The sequence below is a fragment of the Notamacropus eugenii genome, chromosome 1 (assembly GCF_028372415.1).
Source record: "Notamacropus eugenii isolate mMacEug1 chromosome 1, mMacEug1.pri_v2, whole genome shotgun sequence".
Classification (NCBI taxonomy): domain Eukaryota; kingdom Metazoa; phylum Chordata; class Mammalia; order Diprotodontia; family Macropodidae; genus Notamacropus; species Notamacropus eugenii.
Window position 1 is genome coordinate 53,452,325 of NC_092872.1, and position 22,773 is coordinate 53,475,097.

At 41.5% G+C, this 22,773-nt stretch overlaps 1 protein-coding gene and 1 long non-coding RNA gene across 3 annotated transcripts in view; one reads left to right on the forward strand and one right to left on the reverse strand.

Annotated features, from left to right (window-relative positions):
- Nucleotides 1-4,394: 4,394 nt before the first annotated feature.
- Nucleotides 4,395-22,773, reverse strand: part of LOC140499655 (uncharacterized) — a 44,298-nt gene continuing 25,919 nt past the window's right edge. The window contains exons 3-4 of the long non-coding RNA XR_011965504.1: nt 5,726-5,925; nt 4,395-5,057 (exon numbers count right to left, since the gene is read on the reverse strand). This is a non-coding gene — a long non-coding RNA (uncharacterized lncRNA). The remainder of the gene's footprint in view (nt 5,058-5,725; nt 5,926-22,773) is intronic.
- LOC140499578 (mesothelin-like) overlaps nt 7,995-22,773 on the forward strand; it is a 31,659-nt gene continuing 16,880 nt past the window's right edge. The window contains exons 1-12 of one of the 2 annotated variants that reach the window (XM_072601198.1): nt 7,995-8,164; nt 8,364-8,467; nt 9,461-9,582; nt 10,227-10,433; nt 13,395-13,565; nt 14,504-14,638; nt 16,766-16,815; nt 18,074-18,194; nt 19,149-19,234; nt 20,251-20,380; nt 20,529-20,710; nt 21,148-21,238. In XM_072601198.1, the coding sequence (XP_072457299.1) occupies nt 8,434-8,467; nt 9,461-9,582; nt 10,227-10,433; nt 13,395-13,565; nt 14,504-14,638; nt 16,766-16,815; nt 18,074-18,194; nt 19,149-19,234; nt 20,251-20,380; nt 20,529-20,710; nt 21,148-21,238 (1,329 nt within the window). In that variant the 5' untranslated portion in view covers nt 7,995-8,164; nt 8,364-8,433. The remainder of the gene's footprint in view (nt 8,165-8,363; nt 8,468-9,460; nt 9,583-10,226; nt 10,434-13,394; nt 13,566-14,503; nt 14,639-16,765; nt 16,816-18,073; nt 18,195-19,148; nt 19,235-20,250; nt 20,381-20,528; nt 20,711-21,147; nt 21,239-22,773) is intronic. The other variant, XM_072601188.1, reaches the window with a different exon arrangement.

Consider the following 22,773-nt stretch of genomic DNA (forward strand, 5'->3'; position numbering starts at 1 on the left):
CATTACACCATACTGCCTCCCTAATTTAATACTGTCACTTTTACAATTATGGTTCTTGTTCACCAAACCCCAGACACTAGAACCAGGGCCTACCTTTGCACAGAGGGAGTAAACAATGTGAGTTTCTTCCCCTGATAGATGGCAGAGGCTGAACGTATCAACAGGGTCCAAAGGCATCTTAGGATCATAGGTCTGGACCTGAGAGGGACCTCAGAGGCTTTCTGATCCAACTATCTCACTTTGCAGATCAGGAAATTGAGCCCCAAAGAGTTGAAGTAACTAACCCAAGATCATAGGGAGTCAGCATCAGAAGTGGGACTGGAACCTAGATCCTTTTCTTTTCACTTTACCACAAAATCCCTCTACAATGCATCCATAGCAGCTGACTGATTAAAATGCTTTGGAGTATTTAAGATGCAGCCCAACCTTGAGGATCAATACCATGAGATCAATCACGTTTTCCTATAATCCATTCCCATCAGGGTCCATCATCAGAGATAGAACCCAGGTCCAGAATTGCTGTCAGACTATCCTAGGAGGACGCTACCAGTTGCCACAGGGTGCGGTGCCAAGATGGAAATTCAACAAATTCAAATCTAACAGACACTTGCTAAGCACCTACTATGGTACCCTGGGCTACATGCTGGGGAAACAAAGATGGAATAAAAGATGTTCCTTACCTTCAAGGGACTTATAGCATAATGGAAAATATGACATTTTTATAGATGAGTTGTTTCTTAAAGACACAAAGAATAGTCTTCCTTGAATTTGTGATCTGGACCTGATTTCATTGGCATTGGAAACTTCCTATACTAATGCTGATCAGCAACTATTATTCAATTTACAGTCTTAGAGAGTCATCTAAAATACGAAGAGGTTAAATAACTTGCCCAGGGTAAGAGTATGTGTCAGAGATGGGACTAGAACAGGTCTGCCCAACTCTGAGGCAAGTTCTCTATCTACTACACCATATTACTTCCCAGATTTAATAGTGTCGCCTTTATAACCAGGGAAGGGCAAAGGACTATAGGATAGAACAACCTGGGAGACCTAGTTCCATACCCTCTCACATCCATCAACCAACGAACAGCATCCCATGATTTCACAAGGATGCATCAGCACTCCCAGGGCAACCTACCCTAGACAACAAACATTGTCCTCTATCATCTTGACCTTGCCCATTCTAAGCCCAGGGAATAATGCAGTGTAGAACAACACTGAAAAGAGTGCTTGAGTTAGGATCAAAGGGCGTGGGTTCAAATCCCAGCTCTGTGCCCCTTGCTTGTGACATTTAATTTCTCTGGGGTTCAATTTCTTCATCTATAAAATGAGAAAGTTGATCTGCAAGAACCTTTCTAATTCTAAATCTATGAAACTATGAAGATCATAAAGAATGAGGGAAATATTGAGAACTTATATCACACTAGCTAAGCCTGGACATCCATGTACCTAACAGAATCAATTTTAAGGTCTAAGAAGCTCAGAAAAATTTTAAGGTCTAAGAAGACCTCCCAGAGTAGCCAATGCAATTCAATGTTACTTTTTTCAACAAAAATCTATTTTCTCTCCTCTCTATTGGGGGTTGGGGGGGGAGGAGAGGAGAAAAATAAAACCCTTGTCACAAATCAGCCAGTTCAGGTGAACAAACAATATAAGCCACCCATATTTCAGAACAAAGTGAAATGCAAAGTTTAGATAAGGCAAGGTCCCTGCACTCCAATCTACTGAGAGCACGACAATCTCTAATGTACAATATTATATAAGTATATCATACAGAAAGATGCAAAACAAAGTGCTGACAATAACGGGTCTTTTGGCATCTATTAGGGTGAGTACAATTCTGGCCGTTCTACCATGAGTAAATCACATTATCGTTCCCCTCTGGATCCTCCCTGGCAACGATGGGCTAGTAAATATTTAACAAGCAACTACCTTGAGGGAAGACTCATGCACAACACTCTCTTAAGGTTAATCTGCATTATTAATGTTGTCTCCAACAGTTTTTAAAGTCTAGATGATCAAACCCCTGATTTGTAGCATTTTCCAGTTTCCAAAGTGTAAATGTTTACACTGAAAACTTCAAAATAGACTCTTAGAAGCTGATACTGAACACATCTGAGCCAGAGAAAACAAGTGAACTTTGTGGCTTGCTTGTAATTCAATCAAGGTTATGGGGCAGAGATAGGACATTGGAGAAGACTCTTCCCAGGAACCTCCTTGCCCCTGGCTAATCCCTATGGTATGCCAGACATGTAGCAAGATAGAACCTGTAGAACAACTCAGGGAGGCAACCAGTGTATGTTACCCAAGCTCTGGAGTTGACAGGATAGCCTTTGCCCATCCATCAGATAGGGTCCTAGGCAGACTCCTCTCTCACGTAGCAGTATTCCTCACTCTCCCTTCTGAAGCAATAGAAAGTTCTAGGCTAGCAATCATACTGTCCAGCCAGGTTCTAGAACCATACAATCATAGTGGGGAAACTGAGACCCAGCAAGGGAAACAGATTTCTCTATGGTCAGATCAGAGGTTAGGGACAGATCAGGACTAGCCCCCAGACCTTCTGATTCCAAAACCATTAACCATTAATGATGAGGATACAGTCTTAAAACTAGAGGAGGTAAAAGTCATTAACCCATTCATTATCAAGCCTTTCCTGCTTTCCACTGCATGCTTAGCCCTATGCTTACCCAAAAGGGGAGGCAAGCTATATAGGAAGAAACATGGTTCTTAATTTCTCCTTTCTGGGGCGAAGTAGCATGAATCTATTCCTTCTTTCATGTGACATCCTTTCAAATATTTGAAAATTAAGAGTCACCTATATAAAATAGTTAGAGAATTAAGACAAAGTAGCAAGGATAGAATAAAGTGCTACATTGTATGTTTTTAGCTAAATCCTCCAAGTATTAGAGGAGATCACAGCAGAGAGATCAATACCGGGCAGGGAAAGCTGCCTGAAAGAGGTGAACCTGGAAGGATGGGAGGATTGAGATGGGATGGTGGGGTAAATTTCTTCTTCTTCCTATCTGCATGTCTCTAGATTTCTTCTGTCCTACTTGGATCTGTCCCCTTAGGTTCAAGGTCTGGATGTCAAGGCCCCCAAACAGATGGCACATCTGATTGTGACCTCGAATCTGCACAGCCTGGAGAACTCCCATGACATCTTGGAGGTGCTAAGCAAAGATCTGTGCATGGATGTCTCTACCTTTATGACCCAGTTTAATGAGTATGCCCAGCAGGTGAGTGTTCACAGGATTCTTGGTCTTTGCCTCCAAGTTCATCCACAGGCAGAGAGGGAGCAGCTTCACCCTTTCAGGATCTGGCAACCACAATGATACTGATATTATTCTTAACTCCTAGTGTAAACTGGCTGCTTGCTCTGTCTTTCAATGTCCCAGCCCAGCTCAAGAGTATCTGTACTAGCTACAGTCTCAGCATCTTGGGATCCCTGATCCCTATCCCTGTCTTCATGACAAGGGCAGCTTTCCTGAGGGCATCAGAGTGGGGCTTTCATGGGCATCAACCATTTACATGTCAGTTTGCATTTCTATATAGTGCTATTTACAAATAACTTTCCATTGCTGTGTTATAGTGTAGGATAATGATTTGGAGTTGGGTTCATATTCTAGCTTTTACTTCTCTTTGGGAAAATCCTGCTCCCTCTCTGGGCCTCAGTTTACTTATCTATAAAAACAAAGATATTGAACTAGATGATGTGAATTCAAATCCTGCTTCTGAAGCTTACTAGCCATGAGTCATTGAGTAGTCACATTCCCTGGGTCTTAGTTTCCTCATCTGTAAAATGAGGGGTTTGAACTAGATGACCTCTGAAGTCTCTTCCAGATATAAATCTACATTCTCCTGTGATTGGGAGGGAACTCCCACCTCTTCAGATTCCCATAGCACTGTAAAATTTACAAAGCACAACCCTGAGAGATATGTAGTGCAACTATTGCTCCCATTATATAGACAAGAAAACTAAGGCCCAAGGTCACACTGCTAGGAAGTGGTAAAACTGAGACTCAAATCCAGACCCCAAAGGCTTTTTCCAAATGTATTGAATAAATTCCAATCCCAACATTGGACACATTACATTACCAGTCCCCTCACTGGTCTAAGGTTTTCTTCTAGTGTCTCCTTCCCCCTAGACAAAACCATCATGCTGCCCTTAATCTACCTGTTATATGGAGTTTTCCTAGCATCCTCTTTCTACTGACATCCTTTCTTAGGAGGAAAAGACTTTTCGATGATAAAAATTTTATGCTATTGTTGTTGAGAACTATGACGTCATTGGTGTGGTGAACTTCCAGTGTGGAGATTTCCTCCACCAATAGAAATTGGCAACTTGTTTATAGATTAAAGCAGGGGTTCATAACCTGGGGTCCATGAAATTGGATGGAAAGAAAAGAATAACATCTTTATTTTCAGTAATCTCTAATAGAAAGTTAGCATTTCCTTCAATTACTTGAAAACATTATTCTGATTAGAGTTCTACAGGTTTTCTCAGACTTAAAAAGGGGTCCATAAAACAAAAAGGATTAAGAACCCTCAACTGAGGCTTACGGGCTTAGGGCAGTGAGTGGGTAAGGGCTGTCTCTCACAATAATCATTCATATGTGTGTAGTGCTCTAAGGTTGGCAAAATGTTTTCTTCTCAATAGCCCTATAAGGTATGTAGCACAACTAATATTCACATTTTACAGGTAAGAAAACAGATGTCAGAGAGGTTAAATGATTTGCCCATAATTATACAAATAGGCAGTATTTAAAATGGGACTGAACCTACATTTTTTGACTGAGTCATTTACTCCATCCACTGTACCACTGCCTCTCATATTTGCATATTACTTTAAGGTTTACAAAACACTCTATCACTATTATCTCACTTGATCCTTGCAATAACCTAAGGTTTAGGTAATCCAATCTCATTATCCTCATTTTGCAGTCATTCAGCCATTTCAGTCATGTCCAATTCTTCATGACCTCATTTGGGGTTTTCTTGGCAACGATGCTGGAGTGGTTCACCATTTTCTTCTCCAGCTCATTTTGCAGATGAAGAAACTGAAATAAACAGGGTTAAGTGACTTGCCTAGAGTTACACAGCTAGTAAGTGTCTGAGGCTAGATTTGAACTCACGAAAATGAATCTTCCCGACTCCAGGCCTGGTACTCTGTGCACTACAGCACCACCTAGCTACCTCTCCCCATTTTACAGATGTGGAAATGAAAGCTCATGGACTCAACCCTCATTGAGTAAGGTTACACATTTAGTGAATGACAGGATCTCAAAGCTGGTTTTCTGACACCAAGGACAAGGCTCATTCCACAGGATCCCACTGTCTCCACCTTCAAAACACATTCCAATAATTTTGGTAGATTTTAGTTGGCCTTAAGAACAGGACAGATGGAATGCAGAAGGCAAGATCATCACTTGAGTGTTAAAAGTTGATAAACTGAACCTTAGAATTGAACTCACTGAAGTTTTCCATTTTAAGATTAAATCTTATCTCTCAGACAGGGAATATGGCAATTAGACCCCCAGAGTATAATAGAAATTAGGCACAGGACCACATACATTTGGTCAGAGCTGTAACGAGGCCAGGTGATTAGGGCTTTGGTCTAGGTCACCAAAATTTAAAGGTGTGTTAAAACGTTAAGTTCTTCAGCAATTTAGGAATGACTGACCTTGGCTAATCTTAGTAAGAATATTTAGTTAAAAGAGAAACCTACCAGATGATTGCTTCTCCACTATGCCTCCCAGTAGCTATAACCCAGGTGAGTTTCTTTTCAGTCTCCTTCAACCTAAATACTGGTCCCAGCAGTGGTTTCTCCAGTTGTGGAGGATGTATTCTATGCTGCTCGCCCAAGGCACGAAACTTTCTAGTAGTGGCTCTGCATTTGACTTCTTCCTCTCCTTTGAGGCTGGTTTCCTATATCCAGAGAGCAGAATTAATGAGACTAAATGTGTTTTGTTGTACAAAATAACAGGATCTCCATAAACCAGAAGTGTGGAAAACAATCAAAATAAGGGAGGATGGGGAAAGAAGGGAGAGGTTTTGTTAAATAAGAGTAGGACTGATATACAATTCTCAAAATAATGTAATGGGGAAACTACACATTGTACTGATTCAGCAAATTGCTTCCCCACTCAGGGCCACCAATTGTTCCTCTACACAAATGAAAGAGTTGGCTTAGGTTTACTATAGGTCCCTTCTGTGATTTAGTGAGAAAGTTTGAGAGAGATTGCATTCTCCTAGAATTCTTCTTTAATGGTAGAGATGAACTTGGGGCAGAGAAAGAGGTCTGTTAGGCCACTTTGCCCTCCCAACTGGACCTACTTAGGTCTATCTCCTAGTCCTGGCTTCCCACTGTGGTAGGCCAGCAGGACTGTCTTCTAGAATTCTTCACTCTCCCAAGAATGTAAGAGCTCCTTTGTGCCCATGTCAAAGATTTTGATCCAGAGGGAGAAACAAAACTCATGCAAGAATAAGTTGAAACAATTTCAGAACACAAAATCAGAGCAGTCAAAGCAAAGGTCCTGCTAAGTTCCAAGACTTTCAAGGGTGCATTTGTTCTACTGAGTCAAATGTTTATTTTTTAAAAATCAATAAATAATAGATAAAACCTTAAAAAGAATGAAAAAGGAAGGAAAAAAGGAAAGGATAGAGGGAAGGAAGGAAAAAAAGAAGGAAGGAAGGAAGGAAGGAAGGAAGGAAGGAAGGAAGGAAGGAAGGAAGGAAGAAAAGATGAAGAAACCCAGTTAACCCACTCCAGCAGAGTTCCAAGCAGCATTGTGTTACAGAGCTGCATTCAATCTGTTCCGTGTAAGCATCCTTGTGGACTTTAAACACTGGACTGTTGACCAGTAGGCAGGTTGGAGACACCTTCATGTTGTGCCATGGGTTAACTTGGCACCACTCAGATCCCACTTTTGTGCCACCACCCTGGGCCCCTCCCCACCTTCCTCCACCCTCCATCTTGTTCTGCAGGCTCACCTGAAAGCCCTGCCCAATGCTACAGTTGGGGCCGCCATCCTGAAAGCTGTTCTAGACAGGCTGGGCCCCAGCTCCCACCTCTTCCCTGCCTCCGTGTGGGCAGAATGGTTCCAGCATCAGCTACCCCTGCTCCTCCCGTTTGTGACAACAACTACCCTTGCCAGACTCAGCACCAATGTCTCCTGTGACTCCTACCAAGCTGTGTGAGTGCCAAGATACTCCTCTGTTGCCCAGCAGAGTCTTGGGTTTCTAGAGGGGCTCAGGGGAAGACAGGGATTTTCCAAGATGTCTAAAGGTATCTGTTTGTGATAGTCATACATTGATCCCATGTTCCTATTGAGCTTTAGAATTTATAAAATGCTTTCTCTCTGCCACCTTAAGAGGGAGGGGTAGCAGAGGTACTAAGGGCCTCATTTTATAGGCAAAAAATCAAGGCTTGGAGAAGTCATTTGACTGACCCCAAGAGCAACGATTATCTCATTTTTTGTTTTTGATTACCCAGTACCTATCATACTGCCTGGCACATAGTGGGTGCTTCATAAATGCTTGTTGATTGATTGATTACCCATGGGCATGTGGCTAATAACTGTCAGAGCCAGGACTAACTCTAAGTTCAATGTTTGCATACAACTGCACAAAATGTCCAAGGACTGATGAGGGCATTCTTTAATTTCTGAAGGAAAAAATTGGGAGGGGAGGGCAGAGGAACTAACAGGTATTTTGGAGAGCTTCTAGTCCAATCTTCTATTACCTTTTTGTCCCTGGATGCTGCTCATTAGCCTACTCAAATGGGCGTTCTCATACACTTACCTTGGGTAGTACTGACCTTCTATCCCTAGACATTGCCTACTGGCCTATCCAAATGGGCGTTTCCTCCTCACCTTTCCTTGAAAAAGCTGCCTGCCCTGAACATACAGCTTCTAGAATCCCACTGGGACTTCTGGGTAGGGACAGTCAAGCAGCTTCCCAGAATCTTGGGATACAAGGGCAGAAAGAAACACCACCCACTTATACCCTGGGCTTATAGCAAGGTCTCTTCAGCTGCCTAAGGGGCAGCTCAATATATCAGAAAGAGCCTGGGAGTAGAAGATGACCTAGTCAGCTGCTACTGCAAATGAGATATGAAGTGGTAAGCTTCAGGTTTGTCTACAAAACAAAAACGTTAGACTACTAGGTGAGTTCTCTAGTTCCAGTCCAGCCCAACACTGAAAGCCAGTGACATGTAGCCATGACCATGAAAAGACAAAGGGGAGAACCTGATCTGGAGATTTAGAGAACACTTTGAAGATCCCACTCAGCTTCCCACACTTAGTAATTTTCCATTACGTGTAAAGCCTGGTCAAATACACTTTTTGTGTTTGGTTTTTCTCCAGAGTGAAAGGATTTGATGCAGTTTATGAATCTCTCTCAGCCACAGCAAGAAGTGATATCTACAACCATTACATGAAGAAATACTTATTACAACAAAGTTCAACAGGTGTGTAAATTATCCCATTCCTGAGAGCTTTCGGCTATTTTCTGAGGTTGGTGGCTTTTGGGGGGTGGCAAAGGGCATATACTTGGGGAAGGGGGAGGAGAACACTTCTTACTGCTGGACCACACACACACATATGTACATATACTCATGGGAAAGCCAGATGCCAACAGTTAAAGAAAAGTCTGAGATCAAACAAATGAAAAATAATGTATTGAACTCTAAATGCCCAAGTTCTGTGCTAAGCAAAAGGGATACAAGCAGAAAACCAAGGCAGCCCCTACCTTCAGGGAGCTTAGTGGGAGACAACGCATATAGGTCTACAGTCTGGGAAGAAACAGGGATAGTGAATGACACAACAAGGCCTTGACTGACACTCTTTGAAGGGCTAGGTCTTGAAGCAATGTGGGAGTATGTCAGGAAGAGGAAAGAGTATATGGGCAGTCTGCAGGGAAGGCTATTTTCTTTTATTTTTTCTTAAATTTAATTTATTTCTTTTCAGTTTTCAATCTTCACTTTCATAAGTTTTAAATTTTCTCCCCCTCCTTCCCCAAGACGGCATGCAATCTGATATGGGCTCTACACATACATTCTTATCAAACACACTTTCATATTAGTCACGTAGCATGGAAGAATTATAACGAACAGGATAAACTATGAGAAAGAAAACAAAACAAGAGAGAAAAAGTCTGCTTCACTCTGCAGTCCAACTCCACAGCTGTTTGTCTGGATATGGATGGCATTTTCCATCATGAGTCCTTTGGAAAAGTTTTAGGTCCTTGCATTGCTGAGAAAGGCGAAGTCTATCAAAATCAGTCCTCCCATACTGTGGCTGTTACTGTAAACCATGTTCTCCTGGTTCTGCTCACTTCACTCAGCATCAGTTCATATAAGTCTTTCCAAGTTTAGGGAAGGCTATTTTAAATGGACTTTGAATGTATTCTACTGAACCACATATGATGATAACACAGGCTTTGATTCTGAAATTCTGTACAGGAGGATCAGCCTGCCCAGGGAACACAACTAGGTCAACTGACTGGCTGGCCAAGAATTTGGGCAAGTTTTCATCTGATACTCCGCTCAGTGATCTGGACACATTCTTCCCCAATATTACTTCAGTAAGTGTCTAACACTCAGTCTGCTCAGTGCCTCAATGACAGGGCATGCATCAGCTTTGGGGGAGGGTGTTGAGAGGGGCACATTCCCCCACTCATTGAATATGCCAATTTTTTTTTTGAGGCCTAATGTTTGGAACTAGCCCGAGTTCCCCTTGATCTTCTAGCAAAGTTTTAGCTTACAGTCAAGCTCCCTACTACTATTGGAAATAGGTTAGGACTGAAATTTAGCCAATCAATAAATGAAGCAACAAGTACCTACTGTGTTCCAGGCACTATGCTCGGCATTGCAGATACAAAGACATAAGTGAAACTATCTCTGTCCTCGAGGGGCTAGTCAAGCTTAGTCATTTCCACATGGATGGAGGGAAGAGAAGTGGGGGTGTAAGCACCAGTTCTCAGGGCTAATATATCTCTGGCTTGGATGAGCTATGGATGGAAAGGCAAGAGGCCAAAAATGCTATTTTATGTATTCATATCCCCAGGATATGAGGGAAAGGAGGGTCCCACCATTGAACTCTCCACAAATCCTAGCCTTTCAAGAAAAACTTCTACCTGGGTCTAAAACAGGGCTGAGGAAAGAAAGAAACATGGAAAAATGGGACCTTCCAAGAACATTCTCTTCCCTCTGCCTCTGTTTTCTTTAGGAGACTGAAGCCTTCACAGACCTCCTTTCAGAGGAAACCTTTCAGACATTAGGAGCCCTGGTTGTTGGGTTAACACCATCTGTGATCCTGAGTAAGGCTGATGGACAGATGCTGAACAGGACACTCCCAGTTCTGTCCACCATCAAGGGCTGGAGTACTGCCCAGGCTTCTATCATTATGAAGAAACTCCTTCAAAATGGACTTCAGGTAAATAAAATTTTTTTAAATGACACCATCTTAAGAAATGCTTTGAAAACACATAGTTCACACACCTGAATGACTTAAATCTACAGAATAATAGATCTGGAAGGAACTTTAGAGATCAAATAGTTCCAACCCCTCCTCCCATTTTAAAGAAGAGAAAAACTAAGGCTTTTCAAAGGTCACACACTGAGTTAGTGATTAGCCCAGAGCTTCTGAATCCCAGCCAGGGACTTTTCCCACTATTCTCCTAGCTCACCATTGACCCTTGGCCACTTAGACTTGCTGCCCTCACAGGGCTGAGCCTTCATAGCACAGATCCCAGCCTTTTAAGAAAAGTCACTCCTTTTCGAACTGAGAGTTGGAGACTCCAAGGGGAGCAGCCAGACAAAGCTACTCTGCCACCTTAACTTCTATCCCACTCCTTGCCTGTGCTTGCATGTGTTGGGTATCACCCAGAGAATTCCAAAGGGAAGAGTCAAAGATAATGGAATTTGTGAACCTGGCTATCTATGTAAATGATGGAGAGTTCATGGAAGTTTGGGGAATGAGCATGTTTAAGGGGTATTTGGTTGAGAAATAAACCAGAGTAATTGTACATAATGTGATAGTAGTCATCTGAATTTCATTTAATTCCATCTAGGGTTGAGTTGGATATCCCTTGAATGAACTCTCTTGGGATTCCCAATATGGTACATGTACCATAGGTCACAAATACTGTTTTGGAGTCTCAGAAGTTCCATTTTTTCATAAATGGTCTCCTTCAAATTGGAGTTAAAGGACATGAATCCAAACCCAAATCTTCAACTTCCTCATCTGTAAAGTGAGGGATTGGGTGAAGTAACCTCTAAGGTCCCACTCACCTCTAAACTGGTGATCGTGTATACTAGGGAACACAGGATTTATTGCTTCTTCCAGCAATAAAATACAGTGCCCTCATATAATAATTATAATAGCAATAATGACAAAATAGCTATCTTTTACACAGCACCCACTATGTCCCACGCAGTTATTATCTCATGTGATCCTCACAACAGCCCAGGGAGGTGGGTGCTATTATTATCCTCATTTTATAGATGAGGAAACTGAGGCAAACACAGAAGTGACTTGCTTAGGGTCATGGAGCTAGAAAGTGTCTGAGGTTGGATTTGAACTCAGGTTTTCCAGACTCCAAGCCCAGAGTTCTATCCTGTGCACTACCTAGCCACCTCAGTAAGATTGCTGTTTCTTCCTGATACTCTTCAACCCCTACTGTTAAACCCAGACCTATCTGATTCCTTCTCTCTTATAAGACCCTGGCAAACTTTTTATTCAATAAGCATTTATTAAGCACTAACTATGTGCCCACCACTGTGTTAGGCACTAGAATACAAAGACAAAAACAAATTAGTCCCTAGCCTCAAAGAGCTTATGTTCTATTGAAATATAACTTATTTATTTTGGTTTGTTTACTCAGCAAACCCTTTTTTTTACTGACCATGCACTGATAACTTCAATCTTTGTCCAAACGACACCAACTCCAAATAAGGGTCCAAATTACTGGTTTTGCTGTAATAGGAATAATCAATTCCTTTGCCTAATAGCCTCAGCAAGAGTTCTCAATCTTTTTTTTTAATGTCATAGACCTCATTGCCCATTGATAATCTGAAGCCTATAGGCTCTTTCTCAGAATAGTATTTTTAGAGGAAGGAGGAGCCAAGATTCTGGCATAGAGGAAACACTACAGTCAAGCTCTCCCAACATTCTCCTCCAAACAACTTTAAAATATCACCTCAAATTCTGGAGTGGGAGAGCCAACAAAAGGTTAGGGTGAGACATTTTTCTAGCCCAAGACAACATAGGAAGTCAGAAGGTGGGGACTAGCCTGGCAGTAACAACACTAGCTGTGAGCCTTGGCAACAGCTTTGGGAGCTCTCATCCCAGAGGCAATAAGGGCAACTGGTCAGAAAAAGATTATAGGAGACCTCTGTGCTAGCACAGGGTATAGAACTAGATATTGTTTGGCAGTTCCATTGCCCATACCCAGTTCTAAGTCACAGGTGGAGAAGAATGCTAGTACTTGTGGTTACAGGGGACCAGGGTCTCTTCCTGGGTAAAAACCAGAGCACAGATCAGGAGAACAGTGACCATATCTCTCTGCAGTTCACTCCATCTTGGAAGCACCAAAAACTTGTAGGTCCCCAGAATTAGCTATGAAAACAATAGCACAAAAAAGCTTGAAGCTTGGGAGAGGGGCTCCTCATCCTCAAGCGAGCAGAGCCTAACTTTAATATAAAGTTCAAAGTTGAAAAATAGGCTAGAAAAAAAAGCACAAACAACAACAACAAAAAGAATTTGACCACAAAAAGTTACTAAAGTGTCAGTGAATACTAAGACATAAACTCAGAAGAAAACAACGTGAAAACAGCTACGAAAAACCTCAAAGGAAAAATACTAATTGGACACAAGCCCAACAAGAATTCCTAAAGGAGTTAAAGAAAGAGATAAGAGTGGTAGAGGAGAAGCTGGAAAAAGAAGTGAGAGTGATGCAAGAAAATTATGAAAAGAAAATAAACAACTTGGTAAGTGAAGCATAAAAAAAAATATTGAAGAAAATGTCACCTTAAATAAGAGGCTCAAAAATTCACTGAAGCAAAGAACTCCTTAAAATGCAGAACTGGCCAAAAAAAAAGTACAAAAATCTCACTGAATAAAATGATCCATTAAAAATTAAAATTTGGCAAGTGGAAACTAATGACTCCATGAGACATCAAGAAATAATAAAACAGTCAAAAAACAATAATATTTTTAAGGCACAAAATAAAATATATAAAATATACAGGAAATTTATACCAAAATAGCTATCAATTTTTTTAATTCCTAAACCTCAGGTTAAGAACCCCTGTCCTTAAGGGTATCGATTCATAAAGTATTAAGGGTATTAATCCATAACATGGCATCTATACATTCCTGACTTTCTGTCTATAGCTCACACAAGCTAAAGATGTACTAGCCCTGGGAACCCTGGTATCTGGACTCCCCTCAAGTGAAGTGAGCCAGCTAAGTGATGATGCCATCCTTCAGCTTACAGAAGATGAGAATTTCATCAACATTCTTCAAGGAGCCACAGAGACCCTACAACATGCTTTTGTACAAAGGGTGAGTATGGGCTCTCTTAATCACAATTGGCCATAAATACGTGTCCCAGGCTCTGCCTGAGAACAAGTTGATGCTTACACCTGATACCATTAGTCCCAGCCCCAAGCATAGAGACCTGAATATAGGGAGTTTCTTGGCAGCCCAAACAATGGATGTGATCTTTGGCTTTATTAATAAACACCTGGCATCCATAGTAAGAGAGGTGACATGTCTACTGTACTCTCACTTGGCCAGAGGATTTCTGGAGCACTATGCCCTGTCCTCAAGTGCTATATTTTAGAGGAGACATTGACTTGAAATGGTGACACACAAAGTTAAAGAAAAGTTAAAAGAAAGCTAGGTTAGGTTAGAAAAAAGAAGACTTAGAGGAAGGATTGATTTCTGTCTTTAACATCTGAAGGGATGTCATAAGGAAGAAAGTCTAGATTTGGTCAGTGTGTCTCCATAAAACACCAGGATTAATGAGCAGACATCAGAAAGTAGTTTTTGGTTTATCTCTCCTCAAACTCTAGCACAGAGCTTAGCATAACACTAAGCTCTTGGGATACTGACTGACCAGAAGCTCAACATTTGCTCTTAGTTTTACAGGAGGAAGGGAATAGGAAGCTAAAGGGAGGAAAGATATGGAGCCACTGGATCAGACTCAGCTCTGGAAATTCAACTGGATAAGAATCTCAGCTTCTTAATGTGAGCACCATGTTGCTACCATGTTAAAGAACACAGTAAACTCCTTGAAGAGAGGAATAGTTGAATAGTTTCTCTTTTGGTTTTTGCATCTCCATTGCCAGGCACAGAACCTGGCATGTGGTAGGCATTTAAGACAGATTGATTGTTATATGGCCCCCAGATAGGGGAATGTCCATAAGCTGCAGAAAACAACTGTCCTTCCTGGAAACAGATGAAATTTTCCTGAGAAGCTGTGGGGCTCTGTATTTCAGGTCTTACAAAGCAATGAAGAAAAGGTTGTTTCCAGAGTTCCAGCTGGTCTGGCTTCCCAGATCCCCTTGTTTCAGCTGCTTTCTTACCAGATGGACATTGATGAGATCAACAAAATGCTGTGGACACCTGCCCAGGTAGTTTCCATCAATATGACTGTCCTAGAAGAGGCAATATAGTATGGGGGTGGGAGGGAAGCAAGCACTGATCTTGGGTTCAAAAGATCTGAGTTATAATTCTAATTCTGCCACAAACCAGCTACATGGTTAAATCACCCTGCCTCAGTTTCCTCATTTGTAAAATAAGCATAATGACACTCTCCCTGACTTATAGGCTGACATTGTGAGAGAAGCATATGTTGTAAATCTTAAAGCATTCCGCAAGTACAAATGGTTATTGTAGCAAGATTATATAAATAAAGGGTGTTATAACTGTAACATAATGTAGAAACATCAACTATGATACATTTTAGCCACTGCTCCATTTCCATGGGGACTGGTTGTCATGAGGGAGGAGACCAGGGAGATTTCCTGAAAAACAAAGGGAATAATGACTGATTTTACAAAAACACTTTAAGGTTTGCAAAGGATTTTACATATATTTTTTGACTGGAATCTCAATGCAGCTCTAGAAGGGACTTTGAAAGACTCAAATGCTAAAACTTTCCCAGTGGGCCGGTACATTGTAACTAACAATCCAGGATTTCCTTCAAGGGTCATTTCACAGGTCACCCCCTTTTGGAACCCGTTCCTTATATATATATATATATACACACATATATATTTATATTTATACATATATACGTACACACATATATATATATTTATATATACATACGTATATATACGTATATATACGTATGTTTCAGTTAGTGGTTGCATTATTTGAATTCTCACTGCCTATTTCCACAGGATGAAACCAAAGACCATATTTCACATAACTGTAACTTCAAATATTGCAAAATTCCACTATACAGGACCACTTCAGGGAAATTCATTATTCATACCGATTGAGACCTGCCTGTTATTATAACCCCACTAGAATATAAACTCCCTGAGGGCTGAAACTTTTCCATTTTGTCTTTGTGGATCCAGTTCCTGGCATAGCACTTTGCATATAGTAAGTGCTTAATAAAGGCTCATTGCGTCAAATTGGTGAAATGGGAAAGAATGGTAGATCAGAAGTACACGGATTTAAATCATAGGCCCTACTTCTTACTCCCCATGTGACCATGTAACAGTCTCTCTGGACCTCAGTGTCCTCCTCTCTAAAATGAGGAGGGTGGGCCAGATGATCTTGAAGCTCCCTGTCAGATCAAAATCTCTCTCCCTTTCATTTACTTTAATACAGGGTGTCACCTAAGTCATAGGGCAGTTTTAAGCTTTAATACTAAAAGTAACTGCTACTAATTTTAAGCAAACTACACTAAGATTTTTCATTTCATTTCATACTTCAAGGATATGTTTGCATTAGTATAATACTCTATAATAGTCCATATAGCAGAGTGCTGAGCCTAGAGTCAGGAAGACTCATCTTCCTGAGTTCAAATCCAACCTCAGATACTTACTAGCTAGGCAAATCACTTAACCCTGTTTACCTCAGTTTCCTCATCTATAAAATGAGCTGGAGAAGGAAATGGCAAACCACTACAGTATCTTTGCCAAGAAAACCCCAACTGGGGTCACAAAGAGTCGGATGTGACCAAAAAACTATTGAACAATCACAACAACCACCAACAAAAGAGATCACCACAACACATCCCCATCTTAGTGGGTGATCTTCAGAAGTTGGGGTGCCCCAAAATACTTATCACCTGGTGATAATCTTCAGATAATGTGCCTCTTAACACTTTATTAGGCCTGTTCTTGGATGGTAGACACACAATATGCTCCTGAGCCTTTCCACTTTGATAGGAATTTACCCCAGCTCGTGCTATTACGTGATAGACTTCAGTTGCCCAAAGTCACCTTCGTGCTGTAATAAGTCATTGGAGCAGGCTCTCCCAGGTAATGATAATCACACCATGCATTTCTCCAGCAGCATTTTAGAGCTAACAAAGTGCTTTCCTCACAGCGACCCTAAAATGTTTTCAGTGTGACAATTATTGTCCACATTTTACAGATGAGATAATGGATGCTCAAAGAGGAAAAGTAACTTGGCCACTTGAACTCAAATTTAGGTCTTCTGACTCTAAGACCATGATGTCTCTTCTCATGAGCATGAGTTCACGCTAACACATTGTTTGTCCTTGTTCTTTCCCATAGGCCCAAGTGCTTTTCCAGGTTGTGCTCAAGTCTTCTCTAAAGTATTCACAGTAAGTTAACTAGTTCCCAGGTCCAAATCGGGGGCCTGTCTCTGAATCCTTACTTACATGTTCTCCTTTTAACCAGTTACCTACAATGACTGACACTGAGCCCCATCCCCATATTGGGAAGGGGAAGTTTATTGTGCCTACATTTATTGGGCCCTTCAAGATCCAACTCAAAGAATCCCCCATTATGTCTTTCCCAATTATCACCAGCCAGAAATATTCTCTTTCTTATGTATTTCATAGCATTTTGGACTTCACTCCTGTACTTGTAAACTAATTTACATTACATTTTTGTATCTTATCTCCCCTACCAAACTAGAGACCACTGAATTCAAATCCAACCTCAATAATTTACTAACAATATGTCCTTGGGTAAGTCATTTAACTTCTGTTTGCCTCAGTTTCCTCAACTGTCAAATGAAGATAATAATAGCCCCTACCTCCCAGGGTTGCTATGACGATCAAAGGAAATAATATTTGTAAAGGGCTTGGCACATAATAGATGTTTAATAAAATGCTTGTTTCCTTCTTTCCTCCCTTCCTTAAAGATAAACAAATTCTTGTTTAATTTTGTATCTCCCAGTGCCTAACTCAAAGATCTACACAAAGCAGGTGTTTAACAAATACATGTTGAGTGGGTGAATGACTGTCAGGGATTCCAGGCACAGTTACAAAGCAGTGTGTCCCAGTTTAGTTTCTGTCCAAACACTCTTCTCTCCTGTAGCTATCCCTGGTTCTGAAGGCCAGAAGCTGGGGAATTCCAAGTTGAAGGAACTCCCTGTGGTCCCTGATAAGAGAACCAGAGGGCTCTTCCCCAGAGTCACCATGAAAAACCTCTGAAACTGGGACCAAAGAGAAGAGAAAAATAATAATATTAATAATACACATTTCTTATTTCTTGCAAAGCACTTTCCAAATAAAAGTCCTTTGAAAGAAACAGGGAAAGGATTACTCTCCTCCTCCCATTTTACAGATGAAGTAACTGGGGCTCAGAGAGATGAAATGATTGACCAAAGTCACACAGACTGACTAGTAAGTGTCAGAGCTAGAACTGAAACCTGGGTCTCCTGAATCCAAGGGCCAGGGTCTTTCCTCTACTGCCACGCTGCCTTCCATGGGAATTTTCCCAAGGATTATGCTCTCATTCAGAAGACACTCTACATGATCCATGACTATGACATTACAGATCCATGACCCCCTAGTAGACAGGCAGAGAATTCTGGGTCCTGTGCAAATGGTACAATTTTGGTTTTGTGTCTAGGCTGTCCTCAAGTCTACTGCAGGGCTTCAGTTGTGGAGCAGCCAACTTCCTGAAGCAGAGTCAATTCGCTGAGCTTATCAGGGTCTTGGCCAGTAAACACATCAGAATAGACCCAAGCCAGGTGAGAGTATCTTCTGTCTCTTCTCCTCCATCATCCCCAATACACACACACACACACACACACACACACACACACACACACACACACACACGCACATACACCCTTCCTACCCAGTGTTAGAATCTAATCCCCTGGAACTCAGTTCGGGTGATAGCCAGTGTGATGAAACCACGGATGGATCCAGACGGACATACTCTGTCCTTAATCATGAATGCCAGTCTCCAGCCCCTCTCCTAACAGCTTTTGGCAAATATTCTGGAAGTCCACTTAGTCATTCTACCCAAGACCAGTCCAGCTTCAAATCAGGCCTCAGGTTAGAGACTGACGTGTTGGAAAGAGTAGGCTTTGTCTTCCGTGCATCAGGACGGAATCAAAGCTCCCTAAGGTTCCTTCCAGCACTAATAGCACACAAATCTGTGACTCTGTGGTTCTCTTATTAATCACTGCAGATGTTATAAAGTAGTTTTTCCTCTTGTTGTTTCTCATGTGACCAAATGAGAAAACCATTTCAAAGAAGTTTAATTTGAGAAATGACTCAAACTTTGCTCTCAGCTGTGGAATAAAAACCTTTCATAAAAAGGCGAAAAAATAAAAAACAAATACTGTGTAACTACAGTGACCAAGCTTAGGAAGAAATAAAAGAATGTCCCTCCCTCCCTTTTTGCAGAGGTGGAGGACCATGCGTATGAAACATTAAATATATTCTTTGCCTTAACTGTTGTTTGTTAGTTTTCCTGAAATATTTTTTTCCCTCTTTTTTATTCTTTGTTATAAGGGATGACTCTCTGAGTGTGGAATGGAGGAATATATTGAGAAATGAACGACACATACACAAACACACACACATACATACACACAACCAAATGATACCAATATAATTTTTTAAAAGAAAAGTCTTCCATTTTACTAGGATTATTTGCATGACAACAATGGATTCTCCAATTTTCTTTGTAGCTCAGCTGCACCGCCAAGAGACTGATAGGGTTCATCACACCATCAGATTTTGAGGAATATCCTGCTGATATCCTGCTTTATTTGGGGTGAGAGTGTCTCCCACAAACCTTGCTCTTCTGCCCATGCTATTACCCCACTAGGGAAGCCGAGGCAACTGAACCCTCGGGCTGCCTGAAAAGTAATTGGAATGGGACAAATGAGGCTCTACCACAGGGTACCAAGACCTTCTAGTCCTATACTAGCTGAGGCCAGCATGGAGCACAACTGCCTTTCATAATTCCACCCCCAGGATCTCTTTTCTCAGGGCCCTCTGGGAAATAGACTCCCCCTCCAGTGTCCCTTCACTCTTAGTCAGGCTATCTTCTACCCCACTGTTATCACTTACCACTCCCTCCTTTCCATCCACTTGTCAGATGACCTCTGCACTGTTCCTATTCTGCCCCACTTCAACGCAATTTGCCCCAGATATAAGAATCCCTATTTTGTGGCTCTGAGGACTGACCAGCAGCAGTTATGGATATTAACCCTGAGAAGTACACTGACTGTAGTTACCCGAAGAGCAACAGATGAAATCAGAAAGAATTAGGATATCTGGCCTGGTGTTTTTAGACTTTCCCATAATACTGTAGTTTCAAAGTTATTTGTCATGAAAGAAAATATCAAAGGGAGAAGAGACTAAACCTAACTGTTGCCCTAAATGCCTCCAACTCTATCACGGTAGAGAAGTATGGTTCCTGGGTTTGTTACTCTTAAATGGCTTTCCCTGGGTGTCTTTCTGTCCTCTGCTGTAGTTGGTATTCTCCTAGAGAAGTCTTGTGTGCCAAATTGTCCTATCTGCAGTCAGAAATCTTGGACAGAGACCATCAAAGGGCCTGGACAACATGACTCTCTCTGTCACTAGGTTTATTATAGCTGTGACCTCCACAATGCCTTCTGAACCTTTCCCTACTCTCTTGGACCTTCCTGTATTAGATGTCTTTAGTTCCCAGTAGTTAGAGACTGGGACCCTGATACATACCAACATTTGGTCCCATATACCATCCATCTTGGGACCTAGATTTCAATTCTTGTTAAAAGCCTGACTATTTACTATCATTTCCAGGATGGAGAAAGACTTTGGCCCAGACAACTGTGAAAAATATTTTAGGAAAATTGGACAGGTTCATTTTGACATCTTGAAAAACGAGGCTTCAAAATGGAAAACCCTCATAGATGAGGCTGAGTACTGCCTGGTAAGTGACTTTTTGTCCCTATCTAGAAATTCACAGAACCTGAGATTCTGAAAAAAGAATTTGAGAAAAATTACCTACAACCCCCCAACTGCATTTTTATCCCTTTTGTGTTTTTATGTGTTTGTTTCCTTTCCCTACTCCCTTCCAGGGAACTTCAAGTGACTCTCTTACCAAGAAAAACCTACAAATTTTGGGTAATTTGTCCTGTGCCCTGAATAATTCACAAATCATAAAATCTGACCCTTACATCCTCCAAGTACTTCAGCACTGTTCATCATTCACTGCATCTCAAGTCACAGCCATTCAGCATAGGCTGGAAGACATCTTTGGGTACGTATGTATTTGAAAGAATCTGATTCTTTGTCGGTTATCAGTAGCAGCAATAGCCAGGCACATTAGTTGACCAACAGCATGGATATACCATTGCAATCCAAAGCACCGATTTTGACCCTCAGAAAACACTAGACTTAGTCCTTTTTCAGATGCCTGTTCACCATTCCCAACCATTCACAAAGGTGCACATAATAAGAGAATAGAGATGCCTATTCACAGAATGTACCAGGCATCTCAGAACACAGAATATGATGTTGTCAGAAGGACCTCAGAGCATGTCTTAGAAATCATTGGCTAAAATCCTCACCACTATTATGCAGACAAGAAAACTGGGGTAGCTTGAGGTCACACAGAGAGCTAATAGAAGACCAACACAAGAACTCATTAAAGCTAGTTGCTGTGATTTTATGTTCCCATGTCTCTTTCCCCCATAGGTCTCCATCAACATGGACAGCCAGTACCCTGCAGGGGATGGGTAATCTTGCCAGCATCTTAGACAGCAACATCCTTCAGAGAATCCCTGAGGTATCTTACAACAGTCTTCAGGGAATGGTTCTATTATCGGCTTTGTACCAAGGAGGGCTGGAGGAGAGACGTCAGGGTATGGCCAATGGAAGCCTCCAGGAACCCTTATTGCTCCCAGACCTGCCCCTCGATCAACCCTTTAATCTCTTTCATGGATTTCCCATGTGTTTCCTTTTGGTTCCCAGCTGGATTTCTCTCCCCACCCTTAGACCTCCTACAGAACAAGATGAGACATCTCCCTGTCTCCTCTTCCATCTCTAGCAAACGCTCAACCCTGTAGAGATTGACATCAGGGAACAGGCAGAGAGGTTGGAGGCAGGAATAGCACACATGGGAAAATTGGAAGAGGTCTAAAAAGGAGAGGAAGTGAGATCCCTTGGAAAGTATGCTGATTTAGAATCAGCCCCTGGGTCTGACTCCCTGCTGTGGCACTAAGTAGCAGTGTAACATTGGGCAAATTACAACCTCTCTAGACCTCAATTTTATTATATATAAAATGAGATAATTGGATTAAACAGCCCCTTCCAGTTCTGAATCTCCATGATCCTTTGATCTTACAATCAAAGTTATCTTTGGTGCTTACTGACTCTTCAGTGGGACTTGGTGTGATCTTTTTCAGTTCCTTCTAACTCATTTCTTTGTTTTTGCCTTAAGAGTCAGTCACAGTTAGTCCCTCTATCTCCCTTTTTGTTTCTGGATCCCCATAGGTCACCCCCTCAACACTGCCCCACATATCTCCTGCAATAAAATCTGTGAGGGAAAGATAATCAATAAGTATTTATTAAGCACCTACTATGTGCCAGGTGCCATGCTAAGTGCTGAGATACAAAGACAAAATGAAAAAGATCTCTACTCTCAAGTAGCTTACCTTAAAAGTTAACATAGATGTTAATGGTTAATGTGGTGGTATCCAATTCCATTCATTCACTGAATACTTATTAAGCACCTACTGTATACCAGGCCCTACTCTGAGAGAGGAAGGAGGCTCACTGGCTGCCCTCAGGGAGCTCACCATCTAATAGAAGAGAGTAAGACAAAGACACAGATAGCTACGATGCGTGGCAGAAGGGAATGAGGGCATTAAGAGAGATGGAGAAAAAATGCTATGGCAGTTCTAAGGAGGAAAAATTCACTTCTACCTGGAGCTGAAGGCAGGCAAAGACTTCACAGAGCAGGTGGAATTTGGACTTGGAGGATGGCTCAGATTTAGAAAGATGCATCTAGGGAGAGGGGCCCTGTAGGAAAAGGAAGCAGCTAAAGCAAGGGAATTTCAGGGAAGGAGCCCAACTTGCTGGAGTGTTGAGAATATGAATGGGACCAGCAAAAGAAAAGCCTAGAAAGATGGATTGGTGCCAGCTCATGGAAAGCCTAGAACGTCAAAATAAGGACTTTATTGAACTTTATCAGTATTGATATCTCAAAGGATATTCTAGACTGTATCTACCTTGACAAAGAATTCAGAGCTGAAAAGGAGCTTTAAAATCATCTAGTCTCACTCCATTTTACATATGAGGAAACTGAGACCCAGAGAGGGA